This window comes from Halichoerus grypus, chromosome 1 (genome assembly GCF_964656455.1).
Source record: "Halichoerus grypus chromosome 1, mHalGry1.hap1.1, whole genome shotgun sequence".
Taxonomy (NCBI): Eukaryota; Metazoa; Chordata; class Mammalia; order Carnivora; family Phocidae; genus Halichoerus; species Halichoerus grypus.
Genome location: NC_135712.1, coordinates 2,442,037 through 2,468,088, shown reverse-complemented (window position 1 = coordinate 2,468,088; position 26,052 = coordinate 2,442,037). Strand labels below are relative to the sequence as shown.

Below are 26,052 nucleotides of genomic sequence, written 5' to 3'. Positions count from 1 at the left end.
ACGCAAGCTTGGGTGTTTGTACGGATTTCTGTTAGAGAATCTTAGACCCTGAAGCATCACCTGCTACATTACAATAAGGTCCTACAGAGAACCTCAAGAGGAAGTGCAATGAAATGCATTTCCTGACTTTACGGAAGAGCTCAGTGCTGTGTGTTTTAAACACGGACGGTGGTGGTGGTGGCCGGCGGGCGCCGTGAGCGTCAGACCCCATGGGCTGCATTTGCAAGAATAGAGTTCTATTTAAAAAGTAAAACTTGACAGAGTGCCGGACTGTGTGCAAACGTGCAGAGCCTGACTTACGCTTGTCTGGTCAGAGTTAAGCCGTTTTTAGGTGCTCTCGGCAGCCTGAGTTGCACCTCCCCCACCACACTCCTGCTGTGCCCATCGAGGCCGGGGAGAGGCTGGGGGCGTGCGGGCCGAGCGGGGCAGCATCCAAGCAGACGGTCAGCAGCTCTCGTGGGGTGGGCATGTGGGAGGACCCCTGAACCGCTGCAGCTGACGTTCCTTAGTATGGAGTCTGGCCCACAGGGAGTGACGGAGTCATGCATTTGGACCCCACTTCTGGGGTATCCGAGCCAGAGACTGACAGCCCAGGCAGGTGGCCAGCAGCAGGTCAGAACACGCCAGCCTCAGGAGAGCCCAGGGCCACGCTCACCCTCGGGTCCCGGGAGCCCAGCAGACAGCGGGTGGGACCGACCTGGGGTGACCGTGGAAGGACAAGGGCAGGTCGTGAACATGAGTCATAAAGAAGGCTAGCTGTCGGAACGAAGCTCCAGGCCACATCCGTCAGCCCTCATCAGGGCCCTTGCCGAGCCCCGGGGTCTGGGGCAGGGGGGCCAGCTGGACCCTGGACGCCAGCGTTGCAGACAGGGGTGTGGTGGTGGTGAGGCCCTGAGAAACGCGTGTCTAAGGGTGGGTGCGGCTCTGCAGGGAATCCTGGGGATGGACTTTTACATCAGAGACTCAGGCAGCCCAGGGACCGGCTACTTCATAACCTCGGGGCTGGAATAGATTCCCGAGTGAGAGCCTGCGTTCGCACAGACTTGTGCTCGAGCATGCATGGTCGCCAGGCGCCATGGGCAGGTGAGTCGGCAGACCGGGACCTTCGCGCCGTGGAAGGTCGACGTGCCTTCAGGCTGAACGGTGGTGCGTACGTTGTGCTGAGCCACAAGGCAGCTGCCGGGTGTTTCTACTCACGTGAGCCTAGAGAAAAGGAAGCCGGATCCACAGTGCCAGAGGCTGGTGGCGTTGCCAGGGCCTGGGCACTGCCTGGGCAGGGACGAAGGGAAGCGCCCTGATGTGACCACGGCCCCCACGGCCGTGGCCTTCCAGGTGCCATCACGCTGAGCACCAGTGAGCACATCTGAGCTGTGCTGAGCTGCACCTTGATGGACCTGTACCTCGTGCCCCGGTGATGGAATCAGCAGGTCGGCCATGGAACCTGGGAATCTGCTTTTAAAAGCATCACGGCTGGTACGGCAATCTATGTGCTGGCTTCTGGGGACCCTGGTTATTCTGGCCTGTGTGGCAGGTGGTGGGAGTGCGGGTAGAGAGCCTGCCGGTTAGGTGCTAGAGGATGGGCATCGGTGCTGGGTCCGGACAAAGCCATTAGCTCTAGTACACGGAAGGAGTACATCGTCAGGCCTGGCCTGGCTGGCATGTTCGGGACTCTGCCTTCCAGAAGCGTCCCCTGCCCGTGGGAAGTGTGTGGATGCAATCTCACTGCCTACGTTGGAATCTGGTCCTACTGCTTCTCACGGTTGGACCCTGAACAAGTCAGCTGTCCGTGCTGCTGTTTGCTTGGAGGGGAGGGTTTGCAGCGTCCCCAACAATGTAGTAAGAAGTGAAGTGTCTTGCTGTCCCCGTGTGTTTTCTGTTCTTTAGGTTCAGAGGATCAGTTACAGTAACTGCGGAGTAACCAGTTAGTAACAAACCATCCCAGCACTGGTCTGAGACACACTGCCCTTAGTTGCCCTCCCTGTCCCTTCAGCCACAGCGGCTGGTGGCTCGGGGCTGCGGAGGGGCTGTGGCATCCGAAGGCCTGACTGGGCCTGGACGGCCAGCTTTCGCTGCCAATGTCCTCCTGACACGGCAACTGGCTCCCCCTGAGCCGACCCCGTGAGGACCAGGGGCCGGGCAAAAGTTGTGCTTTTGCGACTCAGCCTCAGAAATCACAGCGGCCTGTTCCCAGCACAGTCGGTTTGGTCTCGGGGGGCAGCCGGCCCCCTGGTGCCCCCAGGTGTGCTCAGCTTGTAGAGTGAAGCAGGACCTGCCCCGGAGAGTTGGGGAGCCTGTCTCAGAGCCAGCTCCGCGCCCCATCCCCAGAGAGCATGCGGGCCCCTCTCCTGCGGACCACGGGCAGCCCTGAGTTTGGATCACAGCGTCCTGCTTGGTTCTCTGCCACAAGGGGGGTTACAGGGCAGCTCACGGGACAAGCGCAGCCAAGAAGTGTGAGCTTTGGGCTTCACCGTTGGAAGTAAGAGATGCACGTGGAAAGGGGAGAAAGACTGGTTGGGCCCCTGGGTGAGTCCCCGCGCTGAGCCAGAGCCCAGACGGAGGCTGTTAGCATCCAAGTGCACCCCAGTGTGGGAAGTAAATCGTTGAGATAGTATGGATCTGTTCTATAGAGATTTCATGTGCAGTTTGGTCTTTTAAATGATGCTAAAAAACGTCTAAAATAAATACTATCTGTAAAGCTTTTTCCTAGAGGTAATCAATCACTAGTAATATTTGGGGGCATTTGTTTAGGTTTTTTTCTTCCTTTCTTGTGTGCGTGTGGTGTGTGTGAGTGTGTAGTGTGTGGGGGGCAGTGTGCGTGACGTATGAGTGGCTTGTGTCCCTTCCAGAAGGAAAGGCCGCGGAAAGTGGCGTGAGTGAGCCGCTGGCTGGCGGGCTCCGCTGCGCGCCCCGTGGGTTGTCCTCCGCGTGCCGCCGCCGGGGTCCCGGGCGCCCGTCCTCACTGCTGTCCCTGTCCTTTCCAGGACGGCTCTTCTCAGTGAAGGACCTTGCGCTCGCTACTGAGTAGCGACCATGGGCCTGCTCGCCTACCTGAAGACCCAGTTCATGGTGCACCTGCTCATCGGGTTCGTCTTCGTGGTGAGCGGGCTGGTCATCAACTTCGTCCAGCTCTGCACACTAGTCCTCTGGCCAGTGAACAAGCAGCTTTACCGCCGGCTCAACTGCCGCCTCGCCTACTCGCTGTGGAGCCGTGAGTGTGCCCGCGCCGCGCATGCAGGGAGGTGGGGGCTGGGCAGTGGGGGGAAAGGACGTCCTTTGTGCCAGACGACTCTGAACAGACCGGCCTGCACTCCCTGCCAGGCGGGGGCCCCTGGGGTGGGGAATGCTCCCGATGACGTGTGCGGCAGGTGGGGCCCGGCTGGCGGTCCCCACGCGGGAACGGAGGGGCTGCTCAGGGGTGGCCAGCAGACGCACGAAGGATGCTCAGCCTCTCCACGGGGTTGAGCCAAATGACATCCCGACAGCCGACCGCTTGGACCCACCGAAGACGCAGTTTTGTATGGTTAACCTGGTCTTGGATATTTGAGGACAGACATGAACTCGGTTCGCCAGCCGGGCAGCGGGGCGCCGCGAGCCAACCGCGGGTGGCCTGTCCGCTCTCTGGTGCGTGCGAGCACCTGTCTGTCAAGGACAAGGACCCTTGCCCGCTTTGATCTCACGTATGCGTGTAGACGTGTGTGTCTGTGGCCGACGTGCACCTGCGTGTGCGTGTGCGTGTAAAATCAGTCCCCACCTGCCGGGTGACAGAGACGCCGGCGCCCCACAGCAAAGCCCACGGTTGCCGGGGCTGGACCGTTGTCCCACAAGATACGAACGTGCCTGAGCGCTCCGTGCAGAAGCGCCGTCGGTGCAGACCTTCTCCTTTTACCACTTGGACATCAGCACAAACCGGCAGCCGCCGTAGGGCCCCCTTCGCGGGGCGCGAGTACGGTGAGTGCGCTGCGGACCCCCGCAGCCCTGACCAGCGAGGGCGTCTCCCTACTGACGCAGAGCCGTCTGCAAAATACATTTCCAAGCGAAAGGGGAAGGCGCACACCGAGGTACAGGGCACACTGCTGTTTCTCTGAGGACGGCGTGTGCTGGGTGTGCACGTGTACATGCTGGTCGTGCCTGGAGGGTCCCCCGGGTCGCCAGGAAACCGAATACCCAGGGACTGGAGGAACGAGGGGCTTCCGCTTTGTGCATTGTTAGGTTTTACTTATTTACTGCTTGTTTGGTTTTTATTTTTTTCCTTTTCCTTTTTACTATTTACATTTATTTATGTATATGTCTGACTTTGTGTTGTTTACATTTTTTAGCTTAAGACCATGTTTCTTTTATTTTTTATTTTTTTTAAAGATTTTATTTATTTATTTGACAGAGAGACACAGTGAGAGAGGGAACACAAGCAGGGGGAGTGGGAGAGGGAGAAGCAGGCCTCCCGCTGAGCAGGGAGCCCGATATGGGGCTCGATCCCAGGACCCTGGGATCATGACCTGAGCCGAAGGCAGACGCTTAACGACTGAGCCACCCAGGCGCCCCGACCATGTTTCTTTTATAGTAAAGAGAAAACAATACCCATTTTATATCCTCTGGGAAACGATGAGTCTCCGTTAGCCTCCCAGCTCAGGAGCAGAGGCAGGAAGACCTCCAAGGAGGCTCGGAGGCCCACGACTTCCCGCGGCCTCGGCCGAGACCGGCGAGCTGGCCCATGGCTTTAGCTTGCCTTACATGCTTAACAGCTCCAGTTCCCAGGGTTTGGTTTCTCTTTCAGATAAAAGATTTTTGTGGGGGTGGGGGAGGGAGAATTAAAAGTCCTGTCGTGTGAAACATACAATGAGCTGCTCGTGAGTATAATTGGGTGAGAGGAATACACACCAAAGGGGCAAATACTAATTAATAAAAACTAAATTGTGACTCTACCTGCAGCAGGATTGTAGGGTTAAAACACTCCCAAACAGCTCAGGCCTGGATGAGGCCGGCTTGTTAGCACGTGGCTGGGGGCACAGTACGTAAAGGGAACCTCTCAGCGCTGCCCCATCCCCTCAGCAGAGAGCGGGGGGCTGGCACCGAACCTCGAGCTTGCCTTCCGGGGGCCCCAGATGGACCAGCTGTGGGGGGGGGACCGGATTTAACTGGACCCGGAGCCGTGGCTGGGGTGGAGCAGGTTAGCAGTGCCCCTTGGGGTCAGCTTGTCTGGGGGAAATACCTCCCACTTTAGGCTCAAAGAATCTCACAGATCAAGACAAAGCAAATATGAACTCATAGTCGGAGGACAAGAAACATCCGGCAGATTTAGACAAAACACTAGCAAACGGTGACAAAAGAATCAGATAGAACGCGCATAAATGAAAATTGTAATTGCAGAGTATTGTTAGAGTGAACTGTCAGCTGGTGCTGGTGAATGTGACGTCGCGTTGGACCCAGCTCACGGGAGGCCAGGCACAGTGACGCGAGTGTGCGGCAGAGACCCGGGAGGAGAGGGTGACACGGGCTGAAAGGAGGACGGGGAGAGAGGCCGGATCTGCGGAGGGGGCGCGGCAGGTGGTGCTGGGACAGGATCCTCCTGGGTGGATGAAGACGTGGTGCTGTGACTCCTCGAGGACAGCGTGTTCCCAGCAGGGAAAATAAACCGACACGCACGCTCAGACACGCTCCAGGGAGGTCACACACAGCGGAGACAAAGAGCAGGTGCAGAAATACCCAGACGGGAAAGCCCGAGTGCCGGCAGGAATGGACAGACCGACCGACGGCGGTTGTTCAAACGAGGGTGACCTAGAACAGTCTGATGCCAGCCAAGAGCGGCGGCACTTGCGGCCCACGATACGCACGTGACATTCCCGTCGGAGAAGTTCTTTAGGAAGAACAAAAGCTATCATACAGCAGGGTCTGAGGTGCTGGAAAGAGGGCAGTCAGAGAAATTGGTGAGTGGGTACATCTAAGCGATCCTGTTAAGTAATGACCATGCCCGGTTTGTGAGGCTGAACCAGAACCACGCAGGGCAGAAGTGGGGGTGGGGGTCTGGGGGGCTGTGTGCGTGGGGTGGGGGAGGGAGGGGACGTTGGGGGAGAGTTCCAGTCCCACTGGGCTCACTTCTCCTTCTGGTATTTGCCAGGAGGACAGCGGCCTCTGATGTCAGACTTTGCTGACAAAAGGTGGGGTGGGCAACAGACATCAGACTAACTTGAGAACTCTTAGAAGAAGATGGGTTAAAAAAGCAAAGACAAGTGCATTTTTGTAACAAAGACAACGAAGTGGAGGAAAGCCTGAGAACAAAACCTGTCTCCTGGCGGGAAGCAGACTGGAGTGAGCCCCTCGTGCGGGGAGCATCCCAGACGCCGGCGCCCCTTCTGTTGCTGAGCGCGAGGCTGTGGGAGCCCCCAAGGGACCCGCTGAAGCGGGGGTGTTCCACAGGTGTCCCCCTCCGAATTGGACTGAGTGGAAGGCTCCCCCAGATTGCAGGGGCACGCGGGGAGGGCTGCAGTCACATCATTGTTCTAATGACCCTGAGCCACTGTCCAGTGTCTGGCTGGACACGAACCCTGCTCTCACCCTGTGATGCCCGGCGCCCTCCCGCTAGCCGCCCTGAGCGCGTTCCCAGTGTGACCCTTGTCCGGGCCCTGGCTCCCGCTGACCTGGCCACGCCGAACCTTCCCGGCTGGAAAAGAGAAAATGCCTCCCTCGCAGCCGCTCTATCCAGATCGAGTCAATGCAGGGAGTTTGAGAACGGCGATGCGCAGTGAGTGGCTGAAAGAGAGAGCTTGCTCGTTCTGAATGAAGGAAATCACACCAAAAAATGAGGGCTGGGCCCAGGAGCCCACCAGCAAGACTCCTTCAGAGTGCTCCCCCGCAGGGCCGGGGTCGCAGGCATGGACGGCGGGCTGGCAGCTGCCTGGCGGCTCCACGCTCCACGGACAGAGAGGCTGCTGGTCTCCAGATGAGATGGGCAGGCACCCCCGCCCGCCGTCCCCTGGGCTGCCGACTGGCGGGCAGGGAGGAGCAGCCTGGTGACGCTCCGACAGAGCCGCTCTCCGGGACGGGCCGTGGCTCGTCCTCACAGAACGTCTGTGGGGGATTTGGGGTGCCTGTCCATCCGGCCCTCCGTCTGTGGTCTCTGGGCGCCTCTGGAACACAGGGATGGCTGGGAGAGCCAGCGTTCATGGACGTTGACCGCGAGGCGGCCCTGCTCCGGAGCACCTACGGGGAGGGGGCTGTGCCGTCCCTCTCGCAGGTGGGGCCACACAGCTGGGGAGGGGGCCCCCCGAGCCAGCCTGCGGCTCAGCAGCGCACTGCACTCCCGCCCTTGGCGGCTCTGAGTCAGGAGGCTGAGGCCGTATTGGCTCCTCTCGAACAAAGGATAAGAAAGAACTTGCCCGTGTCCGCGGCAGCGTCGTTCCCACGAGCCCACAGTCTGAACACGTGTCCAGCGATGGATGAACGGATAGAGAAAACGCGGTCCTACATGCAGTGGGAAATTATTCAGCCTTTACACAGGGACTCCTGCCACAGGGGACACCATGGATGAAACCTCAGGACATCGCGTGAAGTGAGGTGAGCCGGTCCCAGAAGGACACGTACTGCCCCATCCCGCTTCCAAAAGGGACCTGAAATCGGCCGCACCCTGGAGGGGCCTAGGGTGGGTGATGTGGTGCGCCGTCCAGCCCTGTGCCCCGTGGTAACGGTGCCGGATTGCGCACTGGAGGTGTGTTCGGAGGGCGCGTCTCAAGCGTTCTTACTAGGATAATGGAGAAAACACTCCCCCATTCCCCAGCAAGTCTCTTTAGAAGCAACAGTCTCCACCATAGTCCCTCGTGAACCAGCTCACGCCCGGGGACTTGGCACAGGCCCTCCAGGGCTGCCACCATCCGATAAACAAGAGCCACAGAGAGAGAGGGAGAGGGCGGCTCTGGGCTCTGTCTCCCTGGGGGGGGGGCGGCTAGACCCCCCCGTATGAGCAGGGGATGCTTCCAGATGCACAAGTGGCCGGCCTCCTGGCCTCTGCTTTCCTTCCTTTTCTTTTCAACAGCTTTACCGAGACGAAATCCACCCTTTATACGGCCCATACAGCCCAGTGGTCCTGGTGTGGTCACCCCAGAAAGAAACCCCCTGGCACTCACAGCCGCTGCCCATCCCCCAGCCCTGCAGTCAGTCAGCTGCCTCCTGTCTGTGGGTTTGCCCGTTCTGGACATCGCATACAGCCCCTACGGGTCGGTCCTTCAAGACGGACTCACTGTTGCCCAGGCTCGCCCAGGTTGCGGCTGGGTCACGTGACGCGGCGGCAGGACAGTGGTTGTGAGGCCGGCCATGGCTCGGTGGGCATTTGGCTGGTGTCTGCTTTTCGGTGGCTGTGAGCATCCGTGCACAGGTGTTTGCATGGACACCTGTTTTCGTGGCTCCTGGGCAGATCCCTGGGGTGGAATCGCGGGGTCGTCCCCTAGCTCCGTGTGGACACCAGTTACCGAGAAAGTGCCCAGTACATGCATGGCGCCAGGCGGGGCTCCTGTCTCTCCCGTCGGTGTCCGGTGACAGCCATCCCGAGGAGCGGGAAGGGGTGTCTCACTGCGGTTTGGGTGCATCCTGATGGCTGGTGATACTGAGCATCATCTCGTGTGCTTGTGGGCCGCCTGTAAATACTCGAGAAAGGTCTGTTCGGATCGTTTGTCTTCCACGCCTGCGCCTTTCTCCAGGCTTGTGGATGCGGGCTAGAAGCGGCCAGGGCTAGCAGGGTCACTGGTGCCGAGTTTGCCTCTGACAGGTGGCCTTTTCCGCTGACCCTGCCTCGGGTTGTCCCCCGGGTGGCAGGGACTGTGGCTGGTGAGTGTCCAGGTATCATCTGAGGGGCAGACCTTCCGTCCAGCTCCCACCTTACAGAGAAGGAAGGGACCCCAGAGGCTGCGTGATCAGCAGCACATGGGGGGCAGAGCTTATGCAGCCCCCACCTTGGCCCAGGCTGGTGGGGATGCCCATCGGGAAGGAGGGACCCGCCCCAGTCGTCTGGTTCTTGGGTGTTAACGTCATGAGCTGTGGCCCGTGGAGTCCTCCAGGGGCCCTGTAAGGAAGCCACTATTTTCTCCTTTCTGTAAATGGGGAAACAGGCCCAGGCAGTCAGGCGTGGAGCCTGCTCTCCAAGCCCTGGCCTCCATCCCCAAGGGCCGGTCCCATCAGAAGATGGAGGGGCTGGTGTTGAGCACAAAAACAACGGGACCGTCCTATGGTGATCCTGAGCGCGAAAGCCGTGCTTCTTGGTCTGTGGGGTCACCTTTCTTAGGACGCCTGGCCGTGGTGGGCATAGTCACACTGCCGACCACGGTGGCCCTGGGGCTGGCTGTGTGCATGCACCCGCCCCCTGTGCCCCCATTCTGTGGATAAAATGTGATCGTCCCTCAAATCACAGCACCTGTGGGAATCATAATAGGACATAAAGACGTCCATCTAAGATTACACTTTTCTTCCACTTCTGCTTTCCATTTGTCTTTTCCCTGGCTTTTGTTTAGAAAAGGTCATTACAATTTTGGAAAATTAAATTTATGAAACCTAAACCATCAAAACTCATTTCTAGCGGGAAGCCCCACCTGGGTGAACATTCTGTAGAAGCCCCCTGAGCACGGGCTTGGCCGGCACCTCCCGCGGCGGGGTCCCCGTACCCAGGCCCAGCGTCCTGGCCTGCTGACGCCGCTCCCTGTGTCTGCAGAGCTGGTCATGCTGCTGGAGTGGTGGTCCTGCACGGAGTGCACGCTGTTCACCGACCAGGCCACGCTGGGCCGCTTCGGCAAGGAGCACGTGGTCGTCATCCTCAACCACAACTTTGAAATTGATTTCCTCTGTGGGTGGACCATGTGTGAGCGGTTTGGCGTGCTGGGGGTGAGCCACACGGGGGTCCCGGGGAGGTGCTGGGGGTGAGCCACACGGGGGTCCCGGGGAGGTGCTGGGGTGAGCAGTGCGGGGTCCCGGGGAGGTGCTGGGGTTGAGCCACACGGGGGCCCCGGGGAGGTGCTGGGGTGAGCCACACGGGGGTCCCGGGGAGGTGCTGGGGGTGAGCCACACGGGGGCCCCGGGGAGGTGCTGGGGTGAGCCACACGGGGGTCCTGGGGAGGTGCTGGGGGTGAGCCACACGGGGGCCCCGGGGAGGTGCTGGGGTGAGCCACACGGGGGTCCCGGGGAGGTGCTGGGGGTGAGCCACACGGGGGCCCCGGGGAGGTGCTGGGGTGAGCCACACGGGGTCCCTGGGAGGTGCTGGGGGTGAGCCACACGGGGGTCCCTGGGAGGTGCTGGGGGTGAGCCACACGGGGTCCCTGGGAGGTGCTGGGGGTGAGCCACACGGGGTCCCGGGGAGGTGCTGGGGGTGAGCCACACGGGGGTCCCTGGGAGGTGCTGGGGGTGAGCCACACGGGGTCCCTGGGAGGTGCTGGGGGTGAGCAGTGTGGGGTCCCGGGGAGGTGCTGGGGTGAGCAGTGCGGGGTCCCGGGGAGGTGCTGGGGGTGAGCAGTGCAGGGTCCCGGGGAGGTGCTGGGGGTGAGCCACATGGGGGTCCCGGGGAGGTGCTGGGGGTGAGTGGCATGGGGTCTGGGTTTTCCTTTTCTTCCGGTGTAGCCCCTGGAGCCTCTGAGCCCAGAGTTGAGGTCAGGTCCGCCCTCAGCTCCCCAGGGCTTGTCTTGAGCTCAGGTTTATTCCGTCGCCCCCGTGAACCCGTACCTCCCCAGAGTCCCCACAGAGCTCCTTGGCCAGCTGAGCTGCCTTAGGGAAATGTCAAGGGCCCCCTGAGGCAGGCCGAGCAGAGCACTGCAGTGAAAGTAGCTGTACTTGGCTGTCCCGGGTCACCCTCAGGCAGCCCAGGGCCTGGTGGCTAGAGCGGGCACCCCTCTCTCCACCAGCCTGTGCCTCAGTTTCCTTGTCTGTAGGACAGCACGCCTGCCCCCTTGGGGTTGTACGGAAACCAGCGGTCATGCTCAGAGCAGGGCCTCCTCGTTGACAGCAAAGTCACCAAGCACCAAGCCAGTCCCAGGGGCGCCTGTGGGGGTCTTGACCCTCACCGCCTGCCCCCTCCCTCCAGAGTTCCAAAGTCCTCGCAAAGAGGGAGCTGCTTTATGTGCCCCTCATCGGCTGGACGTGGTACTTCCTGGAGATCGTGTTCTGCAAGCGGAAATGGGAGGAGGACCGGGACACTGTCATCAAGGGGCTGAAGCGCTTGTCCGACTACCCCGAGTACATGTGGGTGAGTGCCCTGTGGCTTCAGTCCGGATGCCTTTAGGTCTCCTGACCACCCCCCCCGCCGCCCCGACTACATGATTAGCTGTGGCCGACGAGAACCCGCACTGGGGAGCAATTTCACAGCAGAACCAGGGCCCTCACCCCCTGAGCTTGCAGGCCGGGGGGCCCCTCCCAGGCCAGCTGCTTCTACCTGCCCCAGTGCAGACCCAGAGCCCTGCTGAGGGGGCCTGGAGAGGAAATGAGCCCCTTCCTGCATCCCCGGCTCAGCTGTGTGATGGAGTCGCCCTGAGAGCACCTGCCCAGCCCCTTGGGGGGCCTTCTCTGCAGGGAGTAGCTTCCGGGGAGCCAGGCTGCACAGCAGACCCCAGGGACCCTGTGGTTCTAGGGATCAATTTGTACTTCAGAGAAGATTTAGCTTGCTCTCAAGAACATCCACCCCTCACGCCCCTGGGGTGGGGGCTTCCTCCTATTTTTCCAGCCCCTTCCATGAGTCTGATGGGCCAGCCGTCTGAAGTAGTGGCCATCGGTCAGTTTGAACATCGTTTCTGTTTCTAATCTGGTCCCTGGAAGTATTTCTTTGAGAACTGGCTACTTAGTTGCATTTCTAATCCTCATGTTGAGGCAAATGGATAACAGACTAACGATTTTCCAGTCATGGTGGGAAGGCTGCTGCCTGGGCACCCCTTCCTGTTCCAGTTCTTTCTGGGAGGCTGTCTTTGGCATTCTTTGAGAATCAGTGCCGTGCTGTTTGCTGTTCTCTGAGGGGCTCCGTGTGGCTGGAGTGTGGATTGCAGCCCTAAATCCAGTCACATTGTACAGGACACCTCACTTGTCACTAGAGTGTTGTGTCATTGCTCCAGATCAGCAGCACATGCTCGGTGCGGGGGAACGTTGGAGCCCGTCGCCTGGGATAACCCCTGTCCCCCCCATGCCCTAGTTCCTCCTGTACTGTGAGGGCACGCGCTTCACGGAGAAGAAGCACCGCGTCAGCATGGAGGTGGCCATCTCCAAGGGGCTGCCCGTCCTCAAGTACCACCTGCTGCCCCGAACCAGGGGCTTCACCACGGCGGTCCAGTGCCTCCGAGGGACGGGTAAGAGGCCGCCGCTCTCTCTCTCGGGGCTCTGCGTGCAGCAGGACACGAAAGTGATTAGTCCAAGACTGCATAAGTGAATGACGTGTAAAACGCAGGACAGCGGGACGGAAAGGGAGAGCCAGTAGGTGGAGGCACCGTGTGGAAGCTGGTCCTCGCGTTTCAGAGGTGATAAAATGCTAGTTAATGGAATAAATGATGAATAAATAATGAAAAAGTTGTGTAACTTAAAACCTTATAAAAGGAAAAAATACATATATCTAATGAGTCCCAAAGGAGGCAAGATCAAAGACAGGGACAAAGAACAGGGAGTACAAATAGAAAGCAAGCAGACCGTAAATCTGAACACAAATGGTCAGTAAATGCAGTACCGTGCGTCACCCACGTGTGAGGCGAGGAGCCTGCAGGGCTGAGCCGGGTGCTGGTGTGGGGCCCAGCGGGGTGCGGGGCCGAGCCGGGTGTGGGTGTGAGCGTGGGTGCCGAGGCAGGCGCCCGCCCAGGTCTCACCCCCGCTGCTCCCGGCAGTCGCAGCCGTCTACGACGTCACGCTGAATTTCCGTGGAAACAAGAACCCGTCTTTGCTGGGAATCCTCTATGGGAAGAAGTACGAGGCGGACATGTGTGTGAGGTGAGCACCCCTCCCCGTGTCCCCAGCCCCTGGCACTGGGCCCCCGGGCACCCAGTGGAGGCAGCCTGCTCCCAGAACTGCAGATGTGGGGACAGACCCGAGAAGCACTCGCTGTCCTACAAGGTGAAGGAGTGGGTGTGGGGTGAAGGCAGACCCTTCTGGATGCTCTGAAGACAGGAGCAACCTCTCCTGCTGGAGGGACACAGAGGCTTTTTAAAAGGGGCTGAGCTTCAGCTTGGGCAGTGACTAGGATTCCCATAGGCAGAAGGGTGAGCTGTCCCAGCCCAGGGGGTCTGGTGTTCTTCATAAAAGGGGGTTTTGACTTTGACCCCAGCTCCAAGCATATTTGTAGGCCGGCCCTCCAGGTCCTCCTCTTGGTTGGATCGTCCCAGTTGAACTTGGCAGCCCCGCCCCTCCTGGTTCCTTCAAATGTGCAGGAAGGCCAGACCTTCCCTGGTGTGCGCACAAGTCATGGGCCCTGTTAGCGCCCCTGCCTGTCACCAGCCAGCAATGAGTGTCCACCCCGGTCAGACTGGCCCCCAGGGCTCTCGGAGGCCCACTTCATGTCAATCCCGAGCACATCTAAAACAGCAACCGCACCTGGTTCCCCCCCTCCCCCCAGGAATAACTTTGTGAATGTGAAGAATAAGCCAGGGGGCTTTTTCCTCCTGAGGTTTGCAGTGGATTGGCTCAGAGGAGGTATAGGTTCTCTTACTCCATCCTGGGACGGGGAGAGAGCCCCAGGTCCTTGCCCTTAGACCTCTGGAACAGCGGGGACCGGGTGGCGTATCTGGGGCCCTGGGGGTCCTGGTGGCCTCCAGCCCTGGCTATGGCTCTGACCAGAACATGTGCTGTGGCCCAGGGCAGTGACAGCAGTGGTGGGCTTGGGGCCTGTCCTCACCCTCGCTGGCCCCTGGGTGGTCGGGGTGGCCCGGGGCTTGGTCTCAACCGCCCCAGGTCCCAGCCGGGAGGTGGCAGAGCTGGGCGAGCCCTCCTGGTCCGGCTCCAGAGCACTGGGTTGCACTGCTCCCCCTAGTGGACAGTCACCCCTGCAGGAGAAGACCTGTGCCTTACTCTGTTCATTGTCCCCTTTGTTGCAGAAAGCCTGGGATTATATTTCACCTAATCTTATTTTAACAGACAAGTTCTTAGAACGTCTAAAAGCTTCAATGTGCTATTTTGTGATACTTACCTTTTGGGTATTTTGAAGGAAAGCAATATTCCAGTGAGTCCAAAACATGCTTATAATCAAACAAGGCAAAGCTCTCGTCGGCCGATGGAGCTTTCCTCTTTTGAGTCCTTTTCCTGTTCCCCTCCCGGTGCAGTTGCGCTGGGGCCAAGGCCAGGGGCATTTGGTGGTGGTGGCCTGAGGCTCCCTGCGTTCATCTGGCACTTGGGGCCAGCATCCTTAAAGGGGCTTGAGTCCTCTCTGGGAGATAGGTGCTCATATTTTTATTTATTTTTTATCATCCTTTTAAATTCTTATTTTATACTTTTCATACTGCATACAGCAGACCTACACGAGGACCTGGGTGTGGTGATCCACCGCAGGATGTAGATACAAACCAGGGGAGGAGGTGGCCATCCCTCAGTGGACACCCCTTCTGAGCTTTGTCTCCTTAGCTGGGGTGCACCGGTTCCCAAGAGCTTTCGGGGTCCGCAGAGTTAGAGCATCTTTGTTTACGAGGGGTTCTACGTCTCCTTCACTCCCTGGGAGTGTAGAGTGGTTCCCAGAGGCTGCGTGCACGTGGCACCGGCCTCGCTCCTGTGTCCATGTCCTCGTTCTCATGTGTCCGTTTTCATTTCAAATACGGTGAAGATCGACAGGTTAGAACCCACATAAAGCAAAGCTCTCCACTTTTGGAAACAGTAGGGTTAGGATAACTTCAAACACGGAGATTTTGGCAGGCTGCTCTCACTCTGGCCCGCCCGGTGGGCAGCCCGGCGGGAAGACCACCGCCCTGGTCATTCCTGCTCCGGCATGTCCCCAGCGTCCCCTGCTGGCGGCCTCGGGTACTGCGGCTGCCGTGGGGCACCCTCTTGCCCTGCTTGTCTCCCCCCAAGACACCTGCGCTCCTGGGGGGGTGATCCCGCTGGTGATTAGGGTCATAAGTAAGTGTCACCGAAGTCAGCTATTTGTGAGTTAAGATTAAAGTTCTGAATCTCTATTGCTTTTCATATTTGGAGCAAGTAGATTTCCTTTGTGAACTACATAATCCTCTTTGCCTAATGGAAGACGCTCTCAGTTTTGATTATTTGTGAAGAATGGACTATTAGGAAAGACCAAAACTCCTGCTGGAGCTCACAAGTGCACACCCTTCTCAGTGGAAACGGGGGCATGGTCTGTTCCATTAAACTGCCCGTGAGCCCCCCCCCCCCCATGAAAAGTGTTGGCTGTGCCTTGGGGAAGAACACACCTCCCTGCCCTCCCTCCGTGGCCCCCGCCGCCCCGCGGGCCAGGTGCCGGCTGCTCTGCGCTCCGGCTGAATGCCTTGGATGTGTGTGTGGTTTTAGAACGTGAGAGTGAGGCCCGACCAGAAAAGGTGGGGCCAGCGAGTCCCCCCCACCACGCAGCGACTGCTCCCCTGTTTGACGCCATCCCACGGGTAAGCCACTGTGCTTTCAATCTTCTTACCCAAACAGGAGATTTCCTCTGGAAGAGATCCCACTGGATGAGAAGGAAGCGGCTCAGTGGCTTCATAAACTGTACCAGGAGAAGGTAAGGCACACGGCTGTCCCCTCCCCCGGGGTCTCGGGAAGAGGTTTCCGAGGGGCGGCGCACGGGGCAGGCGGGGCACGCGTGCGGATTGCAGAGACGGGAGGACCGTGCGGCTCTCAAACGCTTTCTACCTTCTTTCCAGTGTCTTTCTTAACTTGTGAGAAATCAACACACTAGAGGAAAGTGTAAAGGATGGCATGGTCCTTACACAGCCGTGGCTGATCACATTTTGCCACATTTGGTTCATCTTTTCATGTAAAAACTGATAGATCCCCAGCCTACACGTATCATGTGTGTGTGTGTGTGTGGGTGGGTGATTTATAGAAGAGACACAGTCTAGGTGACGTGAAGAGATCCGTGGGCCAAGCACACCATTCCTTCTCCATTCCCCTGAAATGTGCTGCCAGCGTGTTTTAGATACACAAACATATAGGACACGGTATCTTCATCTTCAGCATTGCGGGGGGCGTAGAGAATGACGGGATCCTTTCCACATACAACAAATATCCTTTTAAAGGCACTGGTGAGCTTTTAAGGAAATAAGGGTCAGAGAAGAACTTGGAGCTGAAAAGCAGGTCATGAGCCTGTGAACTAGGAATGCCACACTCCTCCAAGTGGCGTTTGCTGGTCCCCTTACCCTGGAGTCCTGAGTTTTAATGCCTACCTGGAAACAGAAGAGAGGGGTTTGACCTCATTCCAGGCAGGAACTCACCTCGCACGGTGAACTGAAAGAAACATACGTGCCGGCACAGGGAAATGACTTTGATGCTCACCTTTCTCCTCTTGGTCTCAACAAGGTCTCCCTGATAATTCATAATCACAGGTCAGCCCTCAGAGGGGCTTGGGGTTTGAATTTATCCTAGCAATATAGTTCAGGGAGAACAAAGCCAAAATATCAACCCAACAAGTGGTTCCAGGCAAACCATTCCAGAGTTCCTGAGAGAAGCATGTGCAGGCCTGGAGGAACACAGGTAAAATCCTGCTGGAGATGAGCATGTAACCAGACCACGAGCACAGGGCGCAGAGACACAGAACAGAAGAGGTAAACTCTCCAACTTCAGCCAGTGGATCAACAGAGACTAAAATCAGTATGTTTGAAGTGGTTGAGCAGAAGGAACTGAAAACAAAAGAGCAATACCGACAGAAAAAAGACAGATTTGAGAAAAACCAAGTAGAATTTATAGGCAGCAAAAATCTAGGCATTGACAGTAAAATTTTAATTAATAGATTAAATGGCAGATTTGATACAGCTGAAGAGAGAGTAAACTGGAAGATTGAGAAGAAATTGCTCAGAATGTAGCACAGAGGAAGTGCAAACTTTTATAAAAGGAAGTTGAGAAGACACAGAGGGTAGACCCGGAGGTCCAATATGTAACTACGGGCAGGTCCAGAAAGAGACAAGAGTGGTGAAGAGCAGCTGTCACAGACGACAACTGTAGAGCTTCTGGAATTCATCAGGTTCAAGAAACACAAGTCTGGAACAGGGTAAATAAAGAGAAATCCAACCACCCCCCCACCCCCCACTTATCGATGAAATTGCAGAACACGAAAGACAATGAGAAGATCTTAGAGTAACCGGAGAGAAAAGACATACTTCCTTCGAGGGCATGATCGTGAAGTTGACATTAGACACATCTTACTATGTGTCAGGATCTCTTCTAAATGTCTTATACATGTTTTATCCTCGTAATAATCTCACACACACACACACACTGACATACACATACATTATACGTGCACAGACATATTAAAAATAGAGTAAGCCCAGAGAGAATAGAACAAATAAAAAAAATAGCATAAATCATTTTAACAGAAAGCAAAGCTACAAAAGAGTGAATCAACTGTACCAAATGCTTTTAAAAAGAAAAAAAACTAATAAAATAGAAAGCCACGGGCAAGAGTGACCCGTTAGAAGAGTGATAGCATTGATAGGAATGAAAAGGTAAGCCAACCAAGGGGCAGAGGAGAATAATATGAGAGTAGCGTCCTAACTTTATGCTCATACATTTGAAAACTTAGGTAAAATGTATGATTTCCAAGAATATAACTCTCTCTGGAAGAAAAATAAAGCCTACGTGAAGAAGAAATGCAGCATGTGTGATCAAGTAGATAGAAAGGCAGATGGATCTTGAACACACTAGGTTGCAAAGAAGAATCCATCTTGGAATCCAGGGCAACATGTGAGAGTTTAAAATCTTACAATAGACATTTGTGAGCAACAGTATTGTTCAACACAAGAGGAAAAGTAATGTAACAGTGCATTGTTGGGAAACAGGACATTGTGTGTGTTCATTTGCGATAATTCAATCGCAATGAACAAACTGCATATCATCAGCAGAACCAGATCTTGGGGACATAATGTGCAAATACATAATGTGCAAGCACGCACATGCTCCGTGCAGAAGGCGGCGTGGCGTACGGGCCGTGCACGGACTGTGATCACACGCACACGCCTGTTCAGTGCAGGTGTGAACAGTGTCGGGGGGGGGGGACAGAGGGGCCCAGCCAGGACACAGCAGCCTCTGGGGGTGACAGAGTAGGGGCCTCATCTCTGTCCCTAAGGTTCACTTTCTAGAATCATCTAACACAGATGCAGCAAGTGGCAAGGTTTGACATATACGACTTTTGGGGGGTGTTTTTCTATTATTTGCCATGTTTTTCTATACTACTGAAAATATATAATAACATTTTCAGTTGTTTTTTGTGTCACTTACAATTAATTTACATCAAGGGTGCCATACTATATGTGAGGTGTTCTGTTTTTTCTTCTGTCAGTCACCATGGTGTTTGTACCTGTCAGCATTGACGTAATAGATTTAATTCACTCCTTTTATTTTTTTAAGAAGGTCTTTTTTCTATTGCCCTTTTTTTAGAGAAGGGAGGGGGAGGGGCAGAGGGCGAGAGAATCCCCAGCAGGCCCCACACCCAGCACGGAGCCCAACGCCGGGCTCTGTCCCACGACCCTAAGATCAGGACCTGAGCTGAAACCAAGAGTCGGACGCTTAACCGACTGAGCCCCCCAGGCGCCCCTGTTTTTAATTTAAGTAAACTCTACCCCCAGCATGGGGCTCGCGCTCAAGACCCTGACCACACGCTTTGCCGGCTGAGCCAGCCAGGCGCCCCTGCCTCACTCCTCCCCCACAGGGAGACAGGGAGACGGCCGTGCAAGTCCCTCCTCTTCCTGTCTGTGAGCAGTCAGGCTGCGTCCCCCTCTGCAGAGCGTGTCCCCGAGACACTCACGCTGTAACCTGTGGGCGGAGCCTCTCTGCACTTCGCGGAATTGTTCTGAGCTGTGCTTCAAAGAGACCGCCCAGGTTGCGTCCCGCAGCTGAGCGTGAGATGCCCCTTGTGAGTGGAGGGTCCGGATGGCCCCTGCCAGGCAAGATGCAGACCCCGCAGTGACCAGCCTCGGCGCTTTGATCCTGATGCAACAGACAGCTTCCGAGACGCATTGATGGCTCCCGCCTTTGGTTATTTACCAGTTAGCTCCAGTCGTAACCTGGAGCCGGACCACAGAGCTCGTGCCATGCGGTTTTCCCGTTCCGCAGATGTGGGAGCTGACCGGCGGGTGCTGGCAGGGGGGCGTCCCGGGCCTCCCGGCCTCTTGCCCTCACTCCTGCCGCACGCTCGCTGCATGATCGGAACGGCGGGCAGTGGGGCGGTGAGGGAAATGGGACAGAGTCCTGAGTCCAGTGCTCTTCCTTCCTGGCCACTCGTGTCTGGGCCACAGTGACCGAGTGCCTGCCAGGCTTCAGGGAGGGGACACAGGTGGATGCGGTTGGGGGGTCTGCAGGCGGTGGTGGTGAGACCCTCTCTGCCGTTCCAGCAGAGGCTGGTGAGGGGAAGGAGGAGGTGGGTCAGGCGCGGAGTCGGGAGGAGGCGAGGACATGAGCTCTGAGAGCCAGCCCCATGGGATGGCCTCCGCCGGCCGGGCCCAGCATTTCCTCTCCGGGAATGAGTCCGAGTGTCCCCGTGTGCCGCGGGTGAGCGCTGCTTCCCCGACACGCGTGGCAGACACGCGCCACACGCATGTGTGCGTACCAGCTACGCCTCCTGGACTGGGTCCCAGTTCAGAAAGGTATGGAGCTGCCGTCTGGAAGAAGCCGCGGACCCCGAATGCATGTGGTGGGTCCTCAGGACAGTGGGCGAACTGAGCTCACCTCCCCGACCCTCCCAACACCTGCGAGCAGGATCCTGCCACCACTCCCGGGTGTAGACGTGGGGCCAAGCCAGCGGCATGTCGAGGCAGTGGGCTCGGGTGAGGGGCTCCCAGAGAGGCCCCCGGGAAGCAAGGGGTGCCCACAGGAGGGGATGCGGTGACAGGAGGCGGCCCGGCCCCGGGCACGGCTGCCGTGGCTGCAGAGAGGTGTGCCGAGGGGGCGTGCATGCGTGTGCACCTCTTCCACCAGCGACATGCTCTGGCAGCTCGTCTCCCTGCGCTCACCTGCTCCTTAGCCTCCGGAGACAGAGGAAGGAGAGCCGAGGTCGCTTTTCATGGGCAATGTAGCAGGTGCAAACGATGGTGGGACTGGCGCCCGGGCCGCTGGGCCCCCAGCCAGTCAAGGCCGCTGCCCCACCAGCCCACCCTCGGGAGGTAGCCGGGGGCGACCGGGGGCCGGAGGCGCCTGCATGAGCCCGGCTTTCTTCGAGCTTCCACAAGGGTCCTGCCGTCCCCGACCCGTCGCACACACAGTAGTTGCTTTATTGATGGGAACGTGGACGGTGGAGTCATTTCCATCATCAGCCCTCGGCCCTCGTGGTAGGAGAGCATCTAAAGCTGCGTGTTCTCCCTCTTTCAGGACGCCTTGCAGGAGACGTACAACCAGAAGGGCGTGTTTCCGGGGCAGCAGTTCAAACCCCCCCGCCGGCCGTGGACGCTCCTGAACTTCCTCTCCTGGGCCACGGTCCTCCTGTCTCCTCTCTTCAGTTGCGTCTTGGGTGTCTTTGCAAGTGGCTCGCCCCTCCTGATCCTGACGTTCCTGGGGTTCGTCGGGGCAGGTAACGAATGCGAGTAACACAGCTCGAGCTGGGGGCCTTCCGTGCTCCAGCCACGGCGCCCGAGCCCGGGGGCCGTCGAGGTGGCCGGCCCGTAGGGAGCAGGCTCCGCCTGGAGTCTTTCCGGCCTCTGTCCACTAAGCCATAGGGTCATGTGGACCACAGCCACGTCCCGGGGCCGTCTCCCTACAAACCAACCGGCCACCGGCTCTCAGGGCATCAGCATCGTATGCTGCAGCTGGGCGGGCCCCGTGTCTGCGTGGTGACCGTCTGAGGGTCTCTGAGGACATGGGCATTACTCGACAGCCCTGCACAGTCCTGGGCTCTTAGGACTCCCCCAGAACCTTCGCAGACGGACAGGCACCCAGTCTGTCCCAGGCACCTCGCAGGGCGCGGCAGCCCCACCAGGCCCATGGCCACCTCCTGCTCCCACCCCCGGAGCCCCCCAGACAGGCTGGCTGCTGCGGTGGGAGGGGGAGGGAGCGGGGAGAGGGCTGGCCTGCAGTCCCCATGGGGGGGGTCAGAGGCAAAAGTCGGGAACCCCCAATATCAGTTTTTCCAATTGGATGGCTAAGCGACCTGTCTAACCTTGCCTTTTTCCTATTTTAAAGCTTCCTTTGGAGTCCGCCGACTAATAGGAGTAACTGAAATAGAAAAAGGCTCTAGCTACGGAAACCAAGAATTTAAGAAAAAGGAATAATTACTGGCTGTGATTGCACATACATAACCTGACGGTGGTATCCAATTAACTCAATTAAAAACAGAACAACACACACAGATCGGAACAAAAGACCCTTAGAAACTATTTTTCGTATTAACTGGTGACTAATATTGACCAGTAAACCTTGAGCCAAGAGTGAAGCCGTCGGAGGCCCACAGACAAAGACTCTGGCTGCGCCCCTGCACAGGGAGTGAGAGTCCACCACGGAGCTGGGCGCGGGGGGCACGTGTGTGCGGGGGCGGGGGGCGGCCACTTCTGGGATCACCGGTCCCGCCCCGATGTCATCTCGAGAGGACTCTGCCTGCTAGAGGGAGCCTGTGGATGCTTTCTCTTCTTAAACTTAGATCCCATTTTTGTTTTTATCGGTTATTTCGGGAACTCACCCTGGCCCTTCGCCTCCTCCCCCCACCCCAGCAAACCTTCCCCTGCTCTCCCAGGATGGAGGACTTGCAGGTCCCAGGCCCCCAAAGTGCCCACCTGTCCTGCCCAGCACTGCCCCTTTGCTCCGGCCGGTGGGGTGGGCACGCAGAGCGTTCTTGGGGGGACAAGCTCACGCCAAGTGTCGGATGGACGGGTAGCCCCATTTCATTGTCAGACTACGGCTTGCCCGTTTCCCCCCAACCCCGTGTGTAAGTACCTTACACCTGTTTTTATAGTGAAGGGGCCCCTTCCCCCGGTACCTGAAGCCCCCTGTCCCTCTTTCTCCCTGCGGCCTCCACGGGGCTACACCCCTGTCCCCGGTGCCAGGAGAGGGCTGCCCTGCAGCCCACAGGGCCCTTGGATGCTCGTTTAAAAGTATGTCACCATCAAACCTTGCTTCTGGAGGTGGTTGGAGACTGTTCACTTGGAGCTCGTTGGCTTCTAGAGGTTTTATTTTTACAGTTGGTCTATTGATGGCTCTCCGCTCCCTGATGCAAAGTAGAGGTGGTGAGCCCCCCCCGACTCCGCTAGCCTCCCTTTCCCAAGCAGGTGCCGGGGCCCCGGGGGTGGCCTGCCCCTGTGTGGCGGGTGTCACCCCGGGGGCCTGGGGGCACTGCTCCCCCCTGCTCCCCCCGCCATGGGGTGTCTCCCCATGACCTGACTTGGGCCCGTGGCCCAGGGGAGCTGCGTGTTCTGCAGATGGAGGTGTGGGGCTGGGGCCGCTGGGCTGGCAGAGGGAGGCGCATGGGGGGCCCCCAGCAGCCGGCTCCTGGGCCCCAGCTCAAGCATCCCGCTGCACGCCCCGCCTGCGTCGGACTTCCTTCCTAAACCTCAGGCGTGCTGTTTGCAAGTCACACTCCCCTCGCCCTGTTTAGCCAGGGAAGGAACACTAGCGGTGTCAGGTCTGGTGCCCTATAACCAGCGTTCCGAAGAGAGGCCGGCTGAGTTTTCTAGGAGAGGAGGTGCAGGAAAGAGGGATGGGAACAATAGAAACTAAACTGGACAAATAACTATGCATCAGCCCTTAGTCTGTGTTTTGGGAGGACTTCTCGAGACCGCACACGCTCTTTAGGAGGACACCGCTGGATTCTGTGTGGTCGCCGTGGGGCAGGGCGAGACCGAGCACAGCCCCCGCGAGGCTGCAGGGCTGAGGCAGGACCGCCCCCCTCCCTGGCGGCTCAGACCCCGCACTGCAGGGAGGGACTGCCTTAGGTTCTTTCCCTTCACCTGGCGAGCTGCTTCCCTGTCCCCGTCTGTGTGTGTCACTAACTCACTAGCACCTGGGACGTTTTGGAACAGCCGTTGGGCACCGCCGTGCAGACGCATCACCTACAAGACTCAGTTTAGATCTTCCACCTGTTAACCCTAGCTCTCGTTGCCCGGAGAAGTTCTCTCCCCTGGGAACCCCTGTGCGCCGGGGGAGTCCGCCCAGAGTCGCTGAGCGAGCCGCGCGGACTCCCGTTCGCACGGAGACCCAGGCCAGCGCAGGTTTTAAATCTCAGTGATTCCTTCCCAATCTAACAGATGAGCTTGTGCACTTGACGCCAAGACCTTGAGAGCAATAAAATCTACACCATGAATGTTTGGGGGTTTTTGTTTGTTTTTGGAGGGGGATGGAGTTGCTTTTCATCCACTTCAGAAGGAAAAGGAACGGGAACTCCTTTAATTTTTAAAATAAATCAGAATAGTGCTTTTCTTTTCCCTTTACGCCCTACAACTGAGTTTCCTCTGTTGCTGACGTCATGTCCAAATTAAGGCCGAATGCTTGGACCGTGTGGGCTGGCCGCGGTTGGGGTGCACTCAGGCCCCGGGCCCTGGGCATCCCCCGCGGGCACCCTACAGCCTGAGCTCGGAGCCTGGGGACCGCTGGTGGCTCTTCCCTCGGCTCAGACCCACGCCCGGCTCTCGGGCACCTTCCACGCATGCACCTCGGCCCTGCCCAGTGAGTGCAGTTTGGGTCGTGGTCACTACCCATGTGTCCAGCTGAGGAGAGGACCCCAGCTTGTTTACCCCCCTCTGGGGAGTTCCAGGGGCTCCTAAGGTCACTTATACTGATAAGTGACCGTCCCCACTGCATGGGGGCTAGGAGGCGCTGGGGAAGGGCTTAGCTGGTCAGAAAGAAAGCGTGTCCTCATTTGCGATTAATCCAAAGGAAGAAGTGACCCTGGCCATCCAGTGCTTGGTGGCAGCATGGCCCTCCCTGAGGTGTCCCTACAGTCCCTGTCCTCAAGAAGCACAGAGTCTAGTCGAAGAGATGAGTTCTGAATATACAAACCACTAAATAGCAACATAAAACAATCATGTAAGCAGCACTTAGCTGTAAACAATGCAGGAATGGGCACTGACCCATCTTGAATCTCCACCTGTCTGTCCCTCTGACCCCCCCTCTGTGCCCCAAGGCATGAGAACCTTTCCTTCCACTCGTTTAGTTACTGAGCATTACAGTTGAGCTGAGCAAAGAGTGGAGTATGCAATTCGAGAGCGGTCTCCAGGCTGTCCGTGTCCACGTGGCCACCGCTGGGGGTCAGATTTGGGGTGAAGAATAAGTCACTCTCTGCATGTTGCTTTGTCTCTGCTGAGACGCTTAGAGGACAAGCTGCACAATCTTTCCAGCCCGCTGATTTTCAGCTGAACTGTTCAACCTTGTGCATAAGCTCATGCTTCCAAGTTCTCCCCGATACCAGCATGCTCTCCCCAGCACGCAGCGCTCAGCGTCCCATGGTGTCATGTGGCTTCTAACCCTTCCGCAGTGTAACGAGGCTTAGGGTGACAACGGTGGGCCTGGCGTGCCCACCTGCTTCCTCTCTGGACACAGTACGTCCGTGGCCCAGGTGCCTGCCCCTTTCTCTAGCGAGTGAGCTCCTGCAGGAAAGCGAGCCTCGGTGAGCGCCAGCGCCGTGGGGCAGCCGGGGCGCACGCGGACGTTCGGGGTCCACGTCCTCGTCTGTCAGGGCTGGGACACCCCAGCACAGGGACGGGTCGGGGGCAGAAGACGTCACACCGTGTTCTGCTTGGCTGAGGGGTGGACACACGTGAGCTCAGTTTTACCACGAGCATTTGCCGCGGTCCAATTCCGTGACGGTGTCATTCCCATATGCTGCTCGGGGACATAAAGGACAAGAGCACTTTTAGGGGACTGAGGAGATGGCCAGAGAAGTGGACACCAGTCAGCCCTGTCAGCAGCTGAATATTCTTTTCAAAGACAATTGAATTGCTTAACGTTTTTATGCTCTGTAATGACACGTCCACCTGGAGTTTTCTTTTCTCATAAACTTTTCCGTTTCTTAACTTTCTGTTGCAAAAGTGATGGGACAGACGTCGAACTGTGAATGAGGCCCTGAAATGCACTAAGCCGTGTTAAATTAAACCTGAGCTACTTGATGCCATGAAGAAATGCATCCGATCTGCTTGTATTTATTGTCTCAGACCTGTAAGATTTGTACGTTGTGACAATCAAATGTGACTCGCCTAAATGCCGGGAAATTCCACTGGCTTCTTAACCATAAAGGCCGTCCGCAAGTACTGTAACTGTAAATGAGCATCTCTCTCTGGAATACCACGCAAACCCCCGACTCGGTGCGTGCGACGGACGTCGGGGTTCTTTTTCTATTACTGATGATCGGTCCTACCTGACTGTTGGCCAGTTTCTAAGTGATGAATTCTATACAGGGTGCAAATGTATTATATGGATGTTTCCTTTTGTACACTTCATTTTTACAAGTTTTGCTACTCACAAGCTTTATGTAGTCGAGGATAGCGGTATTTTTGGCCAATGGGAGCCTGTGGGGACGGGGTGGGGATGGGCGAGCTACCTGAGATTTTACCAGCCTGCGTCCCAAACAGCCGGCCGTGTTTGCCACGCTCTGTGGAGATCACTCTGCACGTGGGCGCGTGCGAGCCTGCCGAGCGGTGGTACTTTCTAGATAAAATGCTGCGGGCGCCACGTGCGCCTCTTAACATTGCTGCTGTCGCAGAGAGCGAGGAGACATCCGTAAACGTTGTCTCCGGCGTGCGCGGGTCCCCTGGGGAGGCGGTGGACGCCCGGGCCGCCACCCACACCGACCGCCCCCGCGGGGGCCGCTCTAGCTGGGGCCGTCCTGCTGGGTGCGCTTCCCACGCTTCTCCATTTCATGTAAGATGCTTTAGGAAGGGGAATCGGAAAGGAGAGTGAGCATCTGGCGAGGGCACAGGAGAGAGTCAGCTGGGGCACAAAGTGCTCAGTGCCCTCTGCCTAAATGTGGGTCTTCAAAGCCATCAAGGACAAAAAGGTTTT

At 57.6% G+C, this 26,052-nt stretch overlaps 1 protein-coding gene across 4 annotated transcripts in view; it reads left to right on the top strand.

Annotated features, from left to right (window-relative positions):
- Window positions 1–25,173, top strand: part of AGPAT3 (1-acylglycerol-3-phosphate O-acyltransferase 3) — a 150,203-nt gene extending 125,030 nt beyond the window's left edge. For 3 of the 4 annotated variants that reach the window (XM_036098994.2, XM_036098991.2, XM_036098993.2), the window contains exons 2-9: window positions 2,982–3,208; window positions 9,689–9,858; window positions 11,048–11,209; window positions 12,143–12,296; window positions 12,822–12,924; window positions 15,568–15,643; window positions 20,443–20,641; window positions 21,250–25,173. In XM_036098994.2, coding sequence (XP_035954887.1) covers window positions 3,031–3,208; window positions 9,689–9,858; window positions 11,048–11,209; window positions 12,143–12,296; window positions 12,822–12,924; window positions 15,568–15,643; window positions 20,443–20,641; window positions 21,250–21,338 — 1,131 coding nt within the window. In that variant the 5' untranslated portion in view covers window positions 2,982–3,030 and the 3' untranslated portion in view covers window positions 21,339–25,173. Of the gene's footprint in view, window positions 1–2,981; window positions 3,209–7,380; window positions 7,549–9,688; window positions 9,859–11,047; window positions 11,210–12,142; window positions 12,297–12,821; window positions 12,925–15,567; window positions 15,644–20,442; window positions 20,642–21,249 lie in introns of those variants that run through there. The other variant, XM_078068276.1, reaches the window with a different exon arrangement.
- Window positions 25,174–26,052: the final 879 nt, after the last annotated feature.